This window comes from Epinephelus lanceolatus, chromosome 23 (assembly GCF_041903045.1).
Source record: "Epinephelus lanceolatus isolate andai-2023 chromosome 23, ASM4190304v1, whole genome shotgun sequence".
NCBI lineage: Eukaryota > Metazoa > Chordata > Actinopteri > Perciformes > Serranidae > Epinephelus > Epinephelus lanceolatus.
In genome coordinates, this window is record NC_135756.1 from 17,272,083 (window position 1) to 17,284,860 (window position 12,778).

The 12,778-nt window shown below is 41.7% G+C and overlaps 1 protein-coding gene across 13 annotated transcripts in view; it reads right to left on the reverse strand.

Moving 5' to 3' along the window:
- Window positions 1-4,082: 4,082 nt before the first annotated feature.
- The window catches only part of wnk1b (WNK lysine deficient protein kinase 1b), a 151,169-nt gene continuing 142,473 nt past the window's right edge, over window positions 4,083-12,778 (reverse strand). For 12 of the 13 annotated variants that reach the window (XM_078165230.1, XM_078165231.1, XM_033614812.2 and 9 more), the window contains one exon: window positions 4,083-11,965. In XM_078165230.1, the coding sequence (XP_078021356.1) occupies window positions 11,525-11,965 (441 nt within the window). In that variant the 3' untranslated portion in view covers window positions 4,083-11,524. The remainder of the gene's footprint in view (window positions 11,966-12,778) is intronic. The other variant, XR_013490400.1, reaches the window with a different exon arrangement.

Below are 12,778 nucleotides of genomic sequence, written 5' to 3' on the forward strand. Positions count from 1 at the left end.
ATGTGATTAACTCTTTCTCAAATCTACTTTTGGACTTTGAAGTACTTTTCTACAGCTCCCATCCAAAACTGGATGTTTAGCTCTGATATAATATTGAGATATATTTATTTGTTTGTTTTTGATGCACAACTAGGGCAATCATTTTTGACAAGGATCTCTTAATAGGTGTGGTTTTAGGGGCATCTATTGGCAGAAATGGTATCTAACATCTCTAACTATGTTTTCATTAGTTAATAGTCACCTGAAAATGAGAATCGTGTTTTTGTTAAATTAGATCCATCCATCTCCACTAGACCGGGGCAAGGTTTCGGGGGCAGCAACCCAAGGTGTTACCACGCCAGATGAGCAAGATGAATTATGTTATCCATCCAGCGTGTTCTGGGTCTGCCCTGGGGCCTCCTACCAGTGGGATGTGCCCAGAACACCTCCAATGGGAGGCGCCCAGGAGGCATCCTGATCAGATGCTTGTACTGCCACGACTGACCCCTTTTGAACACAAAGGAGCAGCGGCTCTACTCCAAGCTCCCCCAGGATGTCCAAGCTCCTTACCCAATCTCTAAGGCTGAGCTCAGCCACCCCTGGGAGGTCATTTTGGCCGCTTGTATGCACGATCTTTAAGTAAATCAAAAGGTGGTATCACAGTACCACGCTTGAAGTCACTGAGCTCTTCAGAACGACTCATTTTGTATCACAAATGTTTGCAATTAGCAACTGCATAGCTAGGTGCTTGATTTTATACACCTGTGGCAATGGGTCTGATTGAAACACCTGAATTCAGTAATTAACAGGTGTGGCCTAATCCTTTTGTCCATATAGCGGATCATCCTGGTCAGTGTATCGGATGAGCTCTATCTTCAAAAACAGTTATCATATATCTCTTCAAGTACTACATAAGTCAGTCAATAGTAAGGACCAGCTGATTTCTTTGACTTTAATGCCCCATTAAGTGCTCAGTGGTGCTTGGATTCACTATTAACTAATTATTCACCTTCAGGTGTGAGCAGGGTCATTCTTGTCCTCAGTCCACAGTAAAGGCTAACTCCTAAAATTCACCAGCCGCTCTGCCAAACAGCACCTTAAATGTTTGTAGTTTCCTGCCAGTATGGGAAGCAAAACAAAACGGGAACATCCATGTATGATTCAGGAAAGCATCATACTATCATCACCTTGTAGTCACAGTAAAATGTAGCAGAGTGGCATGTGGTGGGTGAGAATTTTCTTCCTCTCTCTGCCTCTTGCACTCATTGAGACAGGTTCATCCGGCTCATACGCCAGCTTAAAGAAGTCAGTTATACTGTATGTGTGGGAGATGTGTGTTGAAATGTGACACCTTGTAGTTTATGGTGTAAACAGTTTATGTGTGTGTGAGGTTGTGGGTTTGGTTTCACCTCATGGTTGTCACATTTTATCCCCATCCTCACTAATCCTCAATGAGTCTAACAGAACAGAGAAGCATTTATAATCATTAAAAAGCATGAGCAGAGCAGCAGTCACTGTAGACTGAACTGCATCTTGTGTGAGTTCACCTGTTAGCCCTGCACTTGGCTGTGGCTAACAGTAGGCTGAGAACCAAGCCCTACACTGCGAAAAATAAATACCGTGCAGACAAAAGATCCTCCACCAAGTCTGACAAGGCTTAATGCAAATTAAAATCCGGAATCCCAGAGAGTGCAACTTTTTGCAGTGCAGTATTCGTATCGCAGCAGGAAAACTGCATGATGGAAATTTATTGTTTTAATGTACCGGTAAGTCTCATTTTCCTTCCTCCCTTCCTTCCTCAGGCCTCTTTTTCTCTGGGCTTACCGTGTTATTCTCATTGTCTCCATGGTGACGGATAATAGGCACAGATTCACACCTCACAACGAGCTGTTTTCTGATTGGCCCCGGAGCAAGAAGCTGTTTAATATGGTCTGGACAACAGGAGGGAGGCCAGTGTATACAGTAGGTCCTGCAGGTTGGACAGTTAGTAAAGAGAAGTGCTGCGGCCATGTGGAGAACTCAGGTACTGCAACCAAAAGGAAGCTAGAACAAACCAGTCTCATTTGGATGTGATGGGGTGGTATCTAACATTTGGGGTAAGGGTTAGTCATTCTGATACTAATGGCCGTGTTAGGGGCCGTAGTCATTAAGCTTCCTAGCACAAAGAGTTGTTCCTAGTGACTAAAATCTAAGAATACCTACCAATGGGGTAGGTATGATGAACATTTCTGTCCTCTCCTTGTTCAGAGTTGCTCTGAGAACTTTCCTAAATCACTCCTAAGCTAGGACTCATTACTTAAAGTTTTTAGGCTAAGTTAGGAGCTCCATGAGAGTGTTCTCAGAGTGTTTGTGGATACGGCCCCTGGTCTAAAAAAAAATGCTGACAAAATTAATTTAAAGGAAAGCCCCCCGATGTTGCCGTGTGGTTCTTGCATATCATGTTTTAATGCTATGTTATGACTGACGCAAAGCACTTTGAAATGCCTTGTTGAAATACAAATCAGTGATAAAGGTAATATTGCCAATAATTTCAGACCAAAACCGATTTGTCCCATTGAATATAATACTTTCTTATTAAAAATTGCTGATACATTAGATATTATTCCATTATATAGCACCCCAGGTTTTAACAGATGTGAGGAAAACTGCATTTTCCTACTCTGCACCTTGGACATGGAACAATCTTCAAGAAGATCTAAAAGTAGAAACCCCCTATATCCACTGATGAATTTAAGGGCATCATAAGGAATGTGGTGACAGAGACTTGTGCTTGTTTGTCTTGAGAGGCCACTATATTCGAACAGCTATTGTTTTACTGTGGATTTCTATATTATATGTTGGATATGTTGCATTTTCATGTGTTTTGATTGGCTGACCTCTCTTGTAAGAGAGATTTTGTATCTCAATGGGACTTCCTGGTTAAATACGGGTTAAATAAATAAATAAAAATACAAATTCTTGACATTTCAATCATATTGTACTGGCTTTGAATAATATAAAGCTAAACTTCATTGGTTTTTACTGGGTGAGACCGCTGAATGGTTCCCATGAAAAGTCTCAAAACACATTTCAAAAATGCATTGAGTAACTTACAAACAAGATAATGAAACTTTATCATTAACCAGGGTTCCCACACCTTCTTAAACATCAAATTCAAAGACGAGTCAAGGACTTTCCAGGCCCAATTCCCTCAATTTCAAGGATCCAACACAGTACTTCAAACGCTCCTGCATGCACATGACCATTGCACTTTCTTGATGCAGGTGGCGCAAGAAACAATGACCTAACTGCAGACAGTAGAACGTAGCCTATTTACGAACGTTCTTCTTCTTCAGTTTGTTATTGCACAAAAAATAAAAAGTCAAGCACTTTCAATGACCCATGTCTAATTATGTTGTGACACCCCTGCCACTGTTGTTGCCTTGATTGAGCTCACCTGGGCCTTGAAGGCTATAAAAGCTGTCTCATGTTTTCACTTGATCTCTCCCCTCCTGCAGCAGACGTAAACCCTACATCATTGCTTTTTGGTTTGCACCTTCAACACCTCCACAGCACACCTGACACACATCCATGCATGGCTTTCATTACTGACTTTGCTGACTGACACATTCCATTGGTTATATAAGTTAATCTTAGTTATGCTTGTTTTAACTAAATCTTTTGTGTGGACTCCCTACTTGTCACATTCACTGAGCCAGTTTATGACAATGTCTATTTTCAGAAACTTTCAAGGATTTCAAGGACCCGTGGGAACCATGAGTGCTACAGCTTTCAGGATTCCTACTCAATTTGCATTTCAAACTTTCCTTCTTTTCCAGATTCAAATTCAGAATTTTATATTCTATAAAACAGAGTAAGGGAAATAGTCTGGAAACACAAATACTTTTTATACTATAATTAAAATCCATACTTCTCAATACTGCATAGGAACCCTGAGCTTTGACTGTTTGTCCGTGTTATTTAGTACCTGTCTGTGATTCTGTCCTGGTTCACCATGACCCAGAGGCCTGTTAAAAAGAAAATATATTGAATGTTAAAAAATAAACAACAGCCAGATTTAATTTCATTTATACATTCATCTGAATTTAAACACGTCACTGCAATTCATTTAAACAACTTTTATTTATTAAGTTTTTACAAATAAAGTAACAAATTTCATTGTATTGTAGCGCAAAGCGCAAATTTTTTTAATATGAAGCTTGAACACTCTATACTTAGTGCAAAACATACCGTTAAAGGCTGCCGATGACTCCCTACATGTATTTTTTTTGTTTGTTTTCCTTTCATTCATTCATCCATGTTTTTTTTTTATCCAACCTTTGTACAATGTCAAACACGATACAGAAAAATGAAACCACTGAATTAAGTTAGGTGCCGCTAGAGACATTACAACTGCTGATAAAAACAAGTGAGAAATAAAAAATGAAACATGAGAGCATCAGAGAAAACCAGAAACATGATCAGCGTGTTGAGAGAAAGGTTTCCAGTAACAGCTGGAGAGAACTGTTGCTGTGAGACTCGACATCATTCCACAGGAGCAAGCTACATGAAACAGCAAGGAGATGCACTGAGTCAATCTGTATGTGTGTGTGTGTGTGTGTGTGTGAGTGTGAGTGTGTGTGGATGTGTTGGTGCACTGAAAGGCATTTTTTACACGTGGGCACTTCTACAGTAAAAAGCGTAAAGGTTAGCGAGTCCTGATCAGGCTGAAAACTGAATCTAATGCGAGTGAGTCCGAAACAACTATTGCTACACTATGTGTGTGTCACCCGAAAAAACAAAGAATCCTACTTTCCCACTTTAACTTCAGGAAACTTCACAATAAGAGTGTCCGCACTGGATAACTCTGGAGCCTTTCACAGTAAGAGTCCTCCACCACAATTCTAAAAGAACTTCACGATAATTGCACCCAGTCCTCCAGCAGGGGGCGTAACGGTCAAACCCAACTGTAACCTCAGAGCTTGATAGCACACTGTAACTTTAAATAATATTGCATTGTAGCCGCTGCACAGTAGCCATTCCTTTCGTAGTAATTGCGAGACACTGCAAAACAAACTGCTACTGTGGAAATCATTTGACGCTCGAGCAGTTGCAAAGTGAAAATCCAGGATGTAACCTGGCAACCAAAACAGCTCCAGTGAGTAAAAGCAGTAAAAATACACTGAATTTATTTACCTCTGATGTTTCCACTCCACTGACTACAAGTCAAATGGCACTGAGTCGGTGACATCATTAAAGGTTTGACTTCTTCTAACAGATCAGAACTAAAAAGCAAAGTGGCTCAACGATTATTCACAGCTTCAACCAAACTTGCCTAGTAGTAAAAATGTTGCATTATTATTCATGAGAAATGGAAGAAAAATCCCACAATAAAACAAGCAAAAGCGATGTGTTTTGTTTGTACAAACTCTACAAAGTAACCGTTTCATCCAGAACACCCAAAAAACGACAAAAAAAAGCAGTTTTAATTGAATGTCAAAGTTTGTACCAGATATGTTTCATTTGCACAGACAAATGAAAAGAGAAAAAAGAGGACAGGGTGTCAAAGGCCTTGAATCGAAAACCGCCATCTTCACTATCACTTCCATCACTACCAATACAATCACCGTAACCACCACTGTGCTCATTCTACCCACCGCCAACACCACCCCCAGCACTGTGATGCCCTGATGTATACATCCACTCTAACACTTACAGTTCTGGTTTGCATGGTGCAGCTTCAGAAACGTACAGTGACAACAGGAGTGGGTGATATTCATACCTTTTTGCAGACTTTTTTTTGCCCAATAGCAGCAATTCTCAGATGAGGAATCTGTTAAAAAGACAGCACAGTGCTGCTGGCCTCGTAAATGCTTTTTGGTTCTAAAAAAGTAAGGAAGCCAACAGTTGGATAACGATGGGTTACACTACAGGAGCAAGATGGCCTTGAAACATATTTCGTCAGTTAGCTTCTACTATGAGTGATGGGTTTCTACGTGAAAACACAATTTCATACAAAGGTTTGGGCAGTTATTATAGTTATTATTTTACATCTTTGATTCTCTGCTCTGCTCTCAGTGACGACACTTACATGCACACTAATATTCCACTTTTATTCAGATTATGACAGTTTTCTGAATTTGATTCAGTTCATGTAAAAAGCATATTCTGTTTGGATATTCCCAATAATTAAGATGTGGGATACGCCACTATTATTTGGGTTTTAGGAGCATTCTTTGGGCCTGTATACCGCACATTTGAAACATGTGTCTCAGCTGCACTGCAGTTTGCAACACACAGCCTCTTGCCTGTTTTTGATCGGCCCTGTGTGTTGTCAAGAATACGTTTCACACAAGCCATCTCACAGCTGCAAGGCTGGTGTAGCAATGCAAGCACAAAAAACAAGCCCATGTCTCTGATCGGAAGAAACTTTTAAACATTATGAAAGGCTTGGGTATCAACAGGTTTTTTGGATGTTCGCGAATACGCCAACCTTTTCAAGAATGCGGTTGAAGGAATGAAAAAGGGAGGCTGTGTTCGTCGAACAAGTCCGTCACTGATGGGAAAGTATTTGAAGTAAATCCTATTTTGATGCAGCTAGTGCCGTTTCACTTTTCCAGTTTTAGATGAGATAAACGACATGTGAGAGCACATTAATGTGAGTATGCACGGCTTTTTCATTCGACATGTAAACAGCTTAACAGAAATACTGCCTTTTTCGGAATAAGGGCAAAAAACGGAATATTTGGTGCATGTAAATGCTGTGATTGTTTGATACAGGTGGAGCTCAGTTGGACAGTTGGTGGCTTATTTGGTTACAGTCAAATCTGATTGTTCATTTATCGTTTAATAATCCAGACGCCACGACATCATCATGAGCCACTCACACTGTTTTACAAGCCAACTGGACCTTTAGAGCAGAGCAGCACCCACTTCAACTGATAGAAGGGCAAAACACCACGACCTCTACCTTCACTACCAGTCCTTTGATTTCAGCTATTTTACATGCAGGTCAAAAAAAGGATTAGACTGATGTTTTGGTAACGAAAATCTATGCTACATTAGAAATACATCAACATTAAAAGAAAGTAACTTTAGTTCACTGTACCAATGCGTCCTCTGCTGACTCTATGCTGCACCAGGGCCAGTGCCTCTTAAATACAGAGTGGTCCAAGCTTCAAATACAATCAACTCCCTCCTTAAAACTTAAGAAAAGAATATTCCGGCCCCTTCCCCCCAAATATCTACATTTAAAACCCTGAAAAAATGGCACTGATAAACTCTCCTGTTCTCCCCAAATTTCATCACATTGGTGGTGTAACACAGCCAGACCTCATGTGGAGGTAAAGCCTCATTTCACAGAAACAACACTGACTTCAAATGGTGGCCTTTGTCGGTTGTAAATGGTCAGTCTCATTGGTTTAAATGGCACCAGAGTTGAGGTCAATTCGTCTTTCTATCAATTCAGAGAGCTAAGTGATACGGTCAAAGAGTGACTTCAGTGTTTTTCAACCTGGACCATATTTCCCTGTATTTTTGTGTCTAAGTGACTAATGGGAACAACAATTTGTTGAAAGTGGTGCAGTGCTGAGTGATAGCATCGCAGCCAGCAGCAGCAAAACAGGCTGCAATGTAACCACTAGGGGCATTTCCGCTCTGTCAATTTACGTTCACTAAAGGTGCTTGTTTTGTCACTGACAGACTCAGATTGTTACTCTAAGTGTCTGACATGGTTTTGTTGAACCAGAAACAGGCCTGAAATCACAACCACCAAACCCACCAGACTCCATTTAAAAAACAGTTATTTTATCATCATAAAACACACTTCATTCAAAGTTGACAGAAAAAAAATATAACTCACAAAAGCCATCCTGGTTCGTCATCCCACTGTTCCAACAATCACTAACTCTGGTTTGATCGAAATAAACCCTTAATTCACCCAAATAGATGTGAAAATATGCTGACTCTATACACACTAAAATGAATGCCTATTTAAATGGAGTCTGGTGGAATTGGTGATGGCGATTTCAGGGCTGATTCTAGTTTAAAGAAAATGGATCTTACTCTTAAACAAAAAGATCTTTCTCTGTAGGGATCCTTTCCATAATGTTGTCAGACTCTAACGATAACAATCTGAGCCTGTCAGTGGCAAAAACAAACACCTTTAATGTTCCCATGAGTCACTTGGACACAAAAACACAGGAAAAAAGGGTCCAGGTTGAAAAATACCAATGTTATCCTTCAATAGAAATGATTTTCATTTATCTATTTTAAATCCAACATGGAGAAAGATTCTTTCTTTATGGGGAAAACACACTCTTAGTTGAAATCAAATAGAATCAACCACAAACCAGCTACAGCGCACACAGTGGCAGCTAACAACAGCCATAATTACTGCATCTCCACCAATCTACTGCACACCTGCTCAACTAACACCAGGTCGTCCAATTATAACCACCAACTTCAAAGTGACACCCCTCAAAACTCCACCCACATGCTGTCACGCATAATGACTTTAACCAAAGTCCTCAACCACCGATGAAACAAGCAACAGGAAGGATGCAAGGCACTATAACTACCTCCGGCATTCACCGGAGGCTCTAGAGGGGGATCAGGGGAAGCAAAAGAAAGCAAAAATAAAAGAGACATTTTTTTTCAAGTACATTAAAATGGACACCATTGGTTTATACATTCACATTCATCTAACAAAACCAGGGGAGAAAGGGAAGAGGAGGGCTATTTAAAGTGTCTGATATATAAGTACTGTATTAAGAAAAAAAAATAGCTAGCATTACTTTATTATCTAAATATCAACTATCCTGCCGTTCACTCCGGTTTGTCTTTGTAATTGGGCCTGGAGGTCAGTTTCGACTTTCAATTCAATCAGTTAAAAAAAAGGAACTGCGGTTGATTAGTTGTCTGTAAGGCATTTGTTTAAAATCGTGTCCTCTGTATCTGGATGTGAGGACCATTATTGAAGAGAGGTGTTCTCAATTTTCACATTTTGATGAGAATGCATTTGCTGAGAGCAGTGAATTGAAAGTGAAAGGACCCGACCCGTTCTCTGTATGATTCTGTTTTTTCCTTGTTTTAAATTTGTGACATTTCACCCTAAAACTAATGTTGTCCAACAACATTTGCTAATAATAAACAACAATAATCACAGTGTTTCCACATCGTACACTGATGTGCGCGTATAACAGGTCCATCGACAGAACACGTTTTTGTTTTTGTTTCTTTTTAAATAGAATAATAACCATTAACAACAATAATTATGACGACAATGTACATTGCAATCATTCCAACACGAATGCTGAAACCCAACCTAATGATGACACTGACAACTGAGGCATTAGTCTGTGAATCTGTCTGTTGAACGGCTGCTACGCCTCCGACAATGTGTGTGTATTTACATGACTGTGTGTGTGTATGCAGGTGTGTATTCATATGAATGTCTCATGCATTGTGTGTGTGTGTGTGTGTGTGTGTGTGTGTGAGCAAAAACAAACCCGACAAAACGAAACCAAAATAAAACACAAAATGGAATCATCATGGCTGACATTCTAAAAAATGAACACAAACTGTACAGGGACTGATATTATTCTGATAACAAGGCCACTTTTTTCACGCTGAGTTCTCTCATGTTTGGGCTTTTTTTTTTATCTCTAAAAGGTTTCTGCTGTTATTGCTTCAAATGGCAACAGAGAGGCGGAGAGAGGGATGGAGGAAGAGGTGGAGTCGTGACGGTGAAGAGGCGTTTGGTGTGCAGAGGCATCTGTCCTGCCCTTTCAGTACTCGGGCGACGGCTCACGCGGCCAGTGTGTTCCTAAAGTAAGCAGTGGAGCGGGAAAACAGATGAGGTGTATGACTGTTATCTAACACAAACACTCTCTCGCTGCTCTCGCTCTTCATCCACTTTCTTCCCTCCATCTCTCTCCGTCTGTTTGAATGCTTTGTCAGAACGAGGGAGGAACAAGACACGGAAGGTAACGGAGGTGGATCTGTCACGATTTCTCTCAGGCTGACGAGTCCTAACCTCACCAAGTGCTACTACTTTACTCTTGAACCGGGCTCGAGGTCGGCTCGGCTCCGGGCGCTCAAATTCTCAATGTGCATTTGATTTGTTCTTTTTTTGTGCTTTGAATGGTTGAGGAAACATTTCCTAATTCTAAATACTGAAGATAAAACACTTTCTGAACTTAGGATTCTGCTCGAAGCATCTGTCCATTCAGCTCTCACCTGATATCAAAGCTTTAACCTGCTGCTATCTGCGTCCTTCCTTTGGATCATACATTTAAAGGGCCAGTGTGTAGGATTTAGAGGGATATATTGGCTCCTTTGAATGAGCGGTTTATATCTACATCGACATCCACGGAGTCCGCCATGTTTCAACAGCAGCCATGAACGGACTAACTAAACACGAGATCTAGATCGGGCCGTAAGTTATTTTGCGTTGGCCATCATAGTTACCAGCCAAAAACCTCAGATAAACACTGATTTTTAATGTCAAACTGCTTTATTCTGCATTTCTACTGGTTAAAATCATTTGGTCTGTTTGTTTTGGAAATGAAGAGACCTCTGTGGATGATTCAGCTCCCTGAAAAAACCTACACAATAAACACTGACGAAATCCTAACTGGGAGTTCATGCTTGGCACATTGGAGAAGTTTCAGCTGGTTGCAATCTGCAATCCTAACCACTAGATGGCATAAATCCTACACACTGCTCCTTTAAGGGACGCAAACTGCTAGCAGAAATACTGCTACTGCTTGATTTCAGAGAGGAGGACCTTAATGTAATGGCCAGCCACGCTCCTCTCTGCATCCACCAGCTGCCTCTTTATAGAAGGCCAAATGTCTTTCTTGTATTACATTTGGAAAAACTGCATTGGTGCATGCCTTAATCTGAGAGCTGAAGTGTTTTAACAGAAACTATTAAGAGCTGCTGTGAGGACACACAGGCGTTAAAGCTGGCCAACACATCCATCCCCCTCATCCTGATGTACCGTCTCCCCTTCGTTGTCTCACGAGGGTAATCGTGTGACCTGCCTTGTACAGACTTGTTCACTCAATTTAGAGCATGAAATGGAACAAGTGCGACTGAGCCGTAAGTGCGCATACACAATACCTCACACACAAACAGTTACTAACACCTGTCCCGCACCCTGTCAAAACCTCTTTGGCCTTATAACATTGCACTCATGAGTCTCTTCCTGTATCCTTGAGCATTTGGCTGGCTGTCACAAGCCCACAGTCTAAACACAGCAGAGAGGGAGATTGTGTGGCAGCACTTGTGTCTGAGACGGCTTCTCACACACGGATGGATGCAAAGGCGAGATGCGTCGCACAAACTGCGGAGATGTGGCCACATAGCATTCCTGACTTTGTCGCTCCTCCTTTTCTTTTCTCCTCTTGAACAGGGCAGCTTCTGTACTTTCAAACTCCTCGCCCTCCAGTTCTTCCAACCTCTCCAGCCGATCGAGCTCGTAACACTCTGTTGTTCCTCACCAGTCCAGTCCAGTCCAGTCCAGCCGGGCCGTGATTCAAACCAGCCCTCTCCCCCAGCCCTACGTGGTCCTCAGGTTGGGTCCTCCTGGGTTGCTGACCGACTTCTGGAGAGAGTTGGTCAGATGGAAAGCCTGGAGCGGCCCCTGCCCGGGAATCTGGCCCTGTCCACCAACCGTGGTGGGGTAGGGGCCCAGGGGCTGGGAGGTGCTGACCAGTAGAGGCCCAGGCTGTGCTGGGGCCTGGTGTGGGGTCGACAGGCCGTGAGCTGGACCAGACCATTGTGCGCTGTAGGCGGCAGTTGGGGTGTAGGGGATGAACTGAGGAGGTTGGGATTGAGGTGGAGTGGAGGTGGCAGGGGTGTGGCACAGGGAGCCCTTGCGGGCGGCCAGAGAGGTAGCGGTGGTGGAGTTTGTAGGGAGGTGGGCTGAACCTCCAATGCTGCTGGGACACAGTTGGCTAGGAGCCGAGTACTTCCTGCTCAGACTGGCTGACTGGATCACCTGGAGACGTGGATATTAAACATGAAGAAAGACAAACGTTTATTCATGGTAACACTTAGACTTGTTATTTTAGCACAGGCTTATTTGTTAATAACCTTTCTGTCAAAATCAATTTCTACATTTCATGTGGTAGATACTTGTGTGTCCCTTAAAGGAACACTTCACCCTCTAAATGATCATTTGTATATCAATTACTCACCCTGTGTTACATTTTCTTGCATGTTTCTACAACAAATGAAGAATCCAAAAACAGAGCCAGGTCTTAATGAAGTAAAGTGACAGTGGTTCGCATTTAACAACAGCAAAGCTATGTCCAAACATTTGTTTTCGGACTGTCACACAACCTTCAAAGCCTCCACTGACAAAAACAGTAATTTTATCTCCCTGAACATGGGAGCTGCTGGTCTACAGGGTTACGCCTCGTTTCCACTTGCATATGTGACTGGTGTCTGTAGCTCCATAAATATACAGATGATGCCTCTTGTGTCCAACGCAAGGAAGTGCATTTCTTTACGGATGGATAGAAACCTGTCAGAAACCACCTACAGTGACGGGGATGATAATTTTGTCCTTTTTTTGCCACCCAGTAGTTTGTAACGTGCGCTTGGAACATTACCGGGAAAAAAACAGGACCTGTCAGGTATGTGGCATGTTTTGTGAAATATCTGACTGTACATATTGTATAACTATATTTCAACAGAATAACATTACTCAGATTCACAATGTGTTAAAACTAGATAAACAAGTTCTTTTTAATCAGACAAACTCACTTGACAATCAACACAGGCAACTGAATTGAAGAAACAGCCTGTT